This window comes from Otolemur garnettii, unplaced genomic scaffold, assembly GCF_000181295.1.
Source record: "Otolemur garnettii isolate 467f Iridium unplaced genomic scaffold, OtoGar3 scaffold00008, whole genome shotgun sequence".
Classification (NCBI taxonomy): Eukaryota; Metazoa; Chordata; class Mammalia; order Primates; family Galagidae; genus Otolemur; species Otolemur garnettii.
The window spans coordinates 12,262,677-12,269,743 of NW_003852403.1; the positions used below are offsets into that span (position 1 = coordinate 12,262,677).

The window sequence follows — 7,067 nt, forward strand, 5'->3', positions numbered from 1 at the left end:
CTTAGGTGTATGTGGCTGGCGCCTTAGCCGTTTGAGCCACAGGCGCCGAGCCAGTTTAACTTTTTTTTAAGCAAGGAGTATAGTGTTAGGAAATAGATGTCATCCATGGTTGGTGCATTAAATTGGAAGAATAGGCAGTAGTACGGAGTTTGGCAAGTGAGGGTCATGGTTTTACCTCCATACTCTGGGTCAGGTCTCACACCTCTGTTCTGTAGGGAAGAGTTCCCAAGGGAAGTGGCTATATTGTGTTATAACAAAAATTCTTTTGCTTTTAGGTCTTTCTGGCTTTTTCCCTTTGCATCCTATGACTATCACAAATGCTGAGAGACTGAGAAGAAAACGGGCACGTGAAGTACTCTTAGCTTCGCAGAAAACAGATACAGAGGCTTCAGCAACAGAAGCTTCTCAGAAAACAGACACAGAGGCTTCAGCAAGAGAAGCAAGCTGACTTCAATGAGAATGGGACTTCAGTGGGAATGGGATCAAGGTTCTCCTAAAACACTTGTGCAGAGATCTTAAAATTGTCCTGTTTTGAGATTAATAAATGGAGTTCTTTGAGTCATCCATGCTCTTCTTATGTGGCCTGAACAGGGCCCAGTGAGAGGTTGGTTCTTGTCTGACATAGAACTGGATCTAGGTACTGATTAGCTTTTTCAGGCTTTGTCTTGGAAAAAACAGTGGCTGCTGGAGGATTGGATTTTGGGGTTGGGCCATGGGTCTCTTAACTTTACAATCTGCGTCTCCCAATATGTCCTCCTTCAAAGCCTTCAGCCAAATTGATCAGGGCACATTCAAATCTTTTATCATTCATGGTTAGTCCATAAATGCAAGAACAGTTAACCTTGGTTATTGATTTTGTAATTGGAAGATTTATATTGTCTTCCTAACTTATACTCTCAAATTTCCAAAGGTAGATTGGTTATGAAAATTGCTTTTGGGTTGTAATAACCTCCCTTTTAAGAATGTAAAACTGGAAGAAAGCTAATGTTGTAAAGTACCTGTATATCCTAGACCTTTTATATGCATAGTTGTGAGAATTATAAGGTATCAGGAAGGAAAGTAGGATTGTGTCCATTTTACAAATGGAGGAGCTGAGGCTTGGAGGTAGAAACTTACCCAGTGACTACCTGGAAAGCCAAATACTGTGTTGAACTTGGAGGGGAAATAAGCAGAGATTGGGGCGTTTTCGAGAGTCTGATTAGAAAGTCTGTGATAGAATCATATTTAGGTATCATGAGGTTGGTAATAGAAATAATTGGTTGTGCTAGAATAAAATGTCACATTGTTCCACCAGGACTGCAGGATTTTATAACCATGATTTACATGGTTTTAGCGCACATTCTGGATCATGAAGACTCCAAATTCTGGCTTGAGACTAAGATACAGGAAATTTATGGAGGTTAAATCAGTCACCAACTTATTTTATTCTCTAGGTTTTATATTCTGAGGACAATTACTAGCCATCTCAAATTCTAGGGTCATTAAGTCTCCCCCATGGTTGTTGCTGGCTAGGCTCCACTTGCTTTGAGGATACTTTGAAGCCAGGGGAATACTTTGCATTGGCTGGGTTTGATCTTGGAAAAAGCTGGGAGGTTTAAAAGACATGAATACACCCTGTAGAGTTTGAGGCTTTGCAGGAACTACTGGTAGAGCAGAGTGATTCTGAAAAGTGAAGATCAGTGATGAGAATTAATGTGAAATAGGCCAAGCAAGGTAAGGTGTTACTATGAGCCACTGAATTTCTGCCAACTCAGGTATTCACTTTGTATAGTGGTCTCTCCTGTGTCTATGATCTGTATAAACATATTTCTTATGTGAGCTTATCTTCTCCCTGATTTCCAAGGTTTTCTCCAGCCTTGTCTTGCTTTGGATCATCAGGCTGAAGTTTCTCAAAGTGTCTTGTATGATTGCTCCAGGCTATGCTGTTAACCACCTCGGATGCACCCTGCTGAAACCTGGCTATGAACTTTACAGAGTGTTAATAGAGAACCTCTGCATCAGCAGCTTGGTTTTATTAAGATGAGGGTTTCAGTCATATACTCTCCACCAATGGGTAAGGTGACTCAGGAGCAGGAAGATGCATGAGGTTGATTCTGTAATAAACGTCAATACGTAAGTCCTAACAGGTCCCCCCCCCAATGTAGGCTTTTTCCTGGAGGGATCAAAGTAAACTGGGCCTACAGCTTTACCTGTTTCTTTCAGGGTCATCTTTGGAAAAACAAATTTGTTAGGTTGAACCCTGTGAAACAGCCGAATACCCCGTTTTCTACTTGTTTTTTTAAAAGGCCAGTAATTTATAAGAGCCTAATACGTCGGCGTCCCATATATTACTGGGTAACCTTTTTGTCCTGGGACGCTGCGGGAAAGACGCAGATTTCCACGACCAAGGGAGCAGGGCGGTACAGAACACCGCGTAGTGGGGCCAGAGAAGAGGCTCTGCTCTCTTCCGGGTCGGGTTTACCCCAACAGGCGCAAGCCTGGCCGCGCCCCTTTTGCGGCCGCCGTAAAGCGCGGCTACGCAACGGGGCCCCGCCTCTCCCTAGCCTTTTGTGACGCGACGCCCTGGGCGTTTTGAGCGGGAAAAAAACCTCTTGGAGCTCCATAGCGTTGAGTGTGTGACCGGCTGTTTTCGTGGAGGTCCCCCGGGGCCCAGCATGGGGCTGCTGGAGCTGTGCGAGGAAGTGTTCGGCACAGCCGACCTTTACCGGGTGCTCGGCGTGCGGCGCGAGGCGTCGGACGGCGAAGTCCGACGCGGCTACCACAAAGTGTCCTTGCAGGTGCACCCAGACCGGGTGGGCGAGGCCAACAAGGAGGACGCTACCCGCCGCTTCCAGGTAAAGGGGCCCCTGCCTCAAGGCGGAACGGCCTTCGACCTCGCCCCACCTGGCGAGTCCTCTGACCTCGGCTTTACGCTTTCTAACCTTTATTCTCGCGGCGCGCTTTCCGTGGGAGGTGCGGGGGTGACTTTTGAATGCTCTTCCCTCAGATCCTGGGAAAAGTCTATTCTGTTTTAAGTGATAAGGAACAGAGAGCAGTGTACGATGAACAGGGAACAGTGGACGAGGACTCCGCTATGCTCACTCAAGACCGAGATTGGGAGGCCTATTGGAGGTTACTCTTTAAAAAGGTAGGAAACCCTGGAGGTTTCTTTGTGGCTTCCTATTATTCAATCAGCAAACGTTTATTGAATGCCTCTGAGCTTTGCATTTTGTGTTAATTTTATATCAATGAGGAATTTGAATTAGATCTTGAAATATAAATACACGCATATACGCACTTTTACTGAAACAGCCTTTGTTTTCCTATTGATATAGTGGGGTTGTTGCAGTGAAAAGGATTTATTTTCTTATAGGCTGTACTTTATGTATTTAAATGTAAATCTTTAATATTTACCTCAGTCTCTTCCCATTCTTGGAAACGTCACTTAAATTTTCCTTCCCTGGTCCCTGGCTTAGCAGTTTCGAAGGTAGTACCAGAGAGAACTCTGGAATAGCTTAGGCATAGAAAACTTTGTTCCTTGCAACAGTTTTGACTCAGGCAGCTGTTGTACGTGGAGAGAAACATTTCAACATCCAAACCTCTAGTTTTAGTAGTGTACTTTACCTTTTACTTAAAATAAAATTCTCAAAGTACATCTCCCTTATTATCAGATCTCTCTAGAGGACATTCAAGCTTTTGAAAAGACATACAAAGGTTCTGAAGAAGAGCTGGCTGATATTAAACAGGCCTATCTGGATTTCAAGGGTGACATGGATCAGATCATGGAGTCTGTGCTTTGTGTGCAGTACACAGAGGAACCCAGGATAAGGAATATTATTCAGCAAGCTATTGACACCGGAGAGGTCCCATCCTATAAAGCCTTTGTCAGAGAATCGAAACAAAAGATGAATGCAAGGAAAAGGAGGGTAAGATTTTATATCTTAAATGCTTCCAAAGACCATTTAAGGGTTTTCATCATAATGGAGGTATACACAAAACTATTGAAATAAGGAGTAGGGTTAATCTATGTCTTTCATCTAGTAAAATGAGAACTTTGTTTCCTAGTATGTTGTGCTCAAGATGATTTTATTGAAAGAAATGTTATTGTTTAATATCTTAAAGTAACACTGAAATATTTTCCTTTTCTTTTTTTTTGAGACAGAGTCTCAAGCTGTCACCCTGGGTAGAGTGCTGTGGCATCACAGCTCACAGCAACCTCCAACTCTTGGGCTTAAGCGATTCTCTTGCCTCAGCCTCCTAAGTAGCTGGGACTATAGGTGCCCACTATAACGCCCGGCTATTTTTTGTTGCAGTTGCCATTGTTGTTTAGCAGGCCTTTGCCTGGTTCTAACCTGCCTGCCTCAGTGTGTATGTCTGGTGCCCTAAACACTGAGCTATGGGCGCTGAGCCTGAAATATTTTTCATATGGGCCAGTTCTTGTAGGTTTGCTGAGACACTTAAGAGATAAAGTAATGGAGTCTCACTCAGTTGAGGGATGGAGTGGGTGAGGACATTAGAGACTATCTTGTTAAAAATGCAGATTCTTGGGCGTTTGCCCAGAGATTGATTATTGGTTGGATCCAGAATATATATATACACACACATATATACACATATATAAACATTTTAGCTCATTTTGATGAAGGTATCTTTCTGACTACACTTTGAGGAAGGAATACTTTATCTGAATTGAGGATTATGTCTGTGTGTACTTTACACCTATATTAAACTGGGGGAGTGGGGAAGGATGGGACTGATAGCAAGAGGAAAGGTGCTTAAGACAGTTTGGGGAAAGAGTGTATCCAAGGTGGTAAACATTAGTGTCTCTGGGCTTTTGGGAAAGTTGCCTTCCACTTGTACCAGAGTAACCATTACCTCAACTTGGCTTTCATACCAAGAACAGGGAGAGCAGACAGTGTAAGGTTTTAGATCTTCGGTGAGTATTTGAGGTGCCTTAATTTTATGTGGCTGAACTGTGGAATGGGGCAAAGTCTGCAGGTTTCAGGTAAATAGGGCACACACAGAGTTAACTGGCCTTTGGTTTTGGTGAAACTTTAAAGGACTTGTTTTGCTTAAATAAAAGGGCATGCCATTTCTGTTGAGCTGAGGGGACAAGTGGATGCATACAAGATCATCATTTTGGTTCCTAGGCTACATCTGCTTAAACTCAGACTGACAGTTTGTTGTTAAGTTATTAATCATTTTCTCAGGTGAAACTGAACACAGCTGGATTCAACAGTAGGCTTTTAGCTTGAGGAACTTCCCCAGAGTTTGAGGGTGAAGTGGCATAGCTTTGAGAGATTGGCAAACTTCAGAAGCGATTCTGAATTTAGAGAGATAATTTGAATGGGAGGAAACTGTGTCTTTTTATTGAGATAAAGAGGTCCTAATGTGTCATCATTCCCAATATTAATTGCATTCATTGCTGCTTTGACAATTTGCAAGGGGTCGGGGCCCTCTTATACTTGTTGCCTTAAGGTGTTCTGTGGTTTAGAAACAATGCCTTAGGAAAATTCAGCAAATGACAGTGGCTTTGAAATCAGGTAAAGAAAAGTTAAAACTGAATTTGTTACTGTTTATTCTGGACTACTCAGGAGAAATCATTTTGAGCCAGGGTTATTCACAAGGCTGCCATCAGTGCCATGTAGTAAATTCAGTTTCCAGAAGAGGAATCTGAAGTGCCAGTATGCTGGCGTCACTTTGGAGGCCATTGTTTGTTAGGTGACCCTTCCTAGCTCGCCTAGCACATTTTTCTATCACCATGTGGCTTATGAATGCCAAGATACTTGCTATCAGGTAGAAATGCTTCTTGGAAACAGTATTTACTGCTTGCTTACAGGAATGTTGCCCTTTGATATAGATGTAATTGTATAATTGTATTAACTTTGTTCATATAATCCTCAAATTGGGAAATGGTGTATTTTAAGCATTTCCTGGTTGCCATGGGGGTCTCATGTGAGTCTCTGTTTTAGGCTCAGGAAGAAGCTAGAGAAGCAGAAATAACCAGGAAGGAGTTGGGGCTTCATGAAGGAGTGGATAACTTGAAAGCAGTCATTCAGGTAAACTTAGCAGGTTATCACTACTTCTTTCAAGTTGTGATTCCTATTGCTAATATTTTCTTTAGTATATGTGGTCATATAGGTGTTTTGTTGTTTTAAGATGTAACTCACATACCATCTATCCTTTCAAAGCATACAATTCAGTGGTTTTTAATATAGTCACAAAGTTGTACAACCATCAACACTAAGTCTAGAACATTTTCATCACTCCAAAAAGAAACCCCATACCAATCAGTAATTATTCTCTATTCTCCCCTTCTCCCAGCTCCTGGCAACCAGACTGAGTATTTTGTCTCTATAGGTAGTGTTGTGTTTTGAAAACTTGTGTTTTAATTTCTCAAACAGAGCAGACAAAAGGATCGGCAAAAAGAAATGGACAATTTTCTGGCTCAGATGGAAGCAAAGTACTGCAAACCTTCCAAAGGAGGAGGGAAAAAAACATCTCTCAAGAAAGAAAAGAAATAATGGAATTTTTCTTTTCGAAGATCTTAGGTACTAATTGGTGCCATTGTAAGCAAGGTGCAGGCAAAAGTCAACCCAATTCTTGAGAGGTGTTTTTCCAGCCTAAATTATTCAGATTGACTAAACCAAGAAGAGTGTCTGAACCTGATTTTATTATTTCCTGGAAATCACCTGATATTGTGTGAAATCTCATGTGAATTTGTTGGTGATGGGTGGGAGGGCAGTATAATTCCCGACAGCACTTCCTTTGGATTGTCTGTACGTGAAGCTCTTATCTAGAAGAGGGGGGGTCTCTCCATATTGTTTTTTTGTGATGTACATATTTCGTGGAATTGAAATTCTGCCTAGGTAGGACACTTCCATAACACTGAACAGCCATCTTTCAAATAACTGCCAAATTACATTTGGTCTTAATGATCCAGAATAGATTGTTTTATTCAGACAGGTTCTGTACTCCTAAAGTATAGGAAAAACAGGTGTTCAGATTACTTCAAGCATTTTTCTAAGACTTGTATATGATTAAATGAGCAAAATGATTAAGTGTGGGGCTTTCTAAATGATCCCAGT

General features: G+C 41.9%; 2 protein-coding genes across 2 annotated transcripts in view; both read left to right on the forward strand.

Moving 5' to 3' along the window:
• MRPS16 (mitochondrial ribosomal protein S16) overlaps window positions 1-566 on the forward strand; it is a 2,280-nt gene extending 1,714 nt beyond the window's left edge. The window contains exon 3 of the mRNA XM_003783750.3: window positions 276-566. Coding sequence (XP_003783798.1) covers window positions 276-448 — 173 coding nt within the window. The 3' untranslated portion in view covers window positions 449-566. The remainder of the gene's footprint in view (window positions 1-275) is intronic.
• A 1,962-nt stretch (window positions 567-2,528) lies between these two features.
• DNAJC9 (DnaJ heat shock protein family (Hsp40) member C9) lies at window positions 2,529-7,036 on the forward strand. The gene is made up of 5 exons (XM_003783562.3): window positions 2,529-2,834; window positions 2,987-3,127; window positions 3,651-3,905; window positions 5,952-6,038; window positions 6,384-7,036. The coding sequence occupies exons 1-5, from the start codon at window positions 2,655-2,657 to the stop codon at window positions 6,501-6,503; spliced, it is 783 nt and encodes a 260-aa protein (XP_003783610.1). The 5' UTR covers window positions 2,529-2,654; the 3' UTR covers window positions 6,504-7,036.
• The last annotated feature ends 31 nt before the right edge of the window (window positions 7,037-7,067 follow it).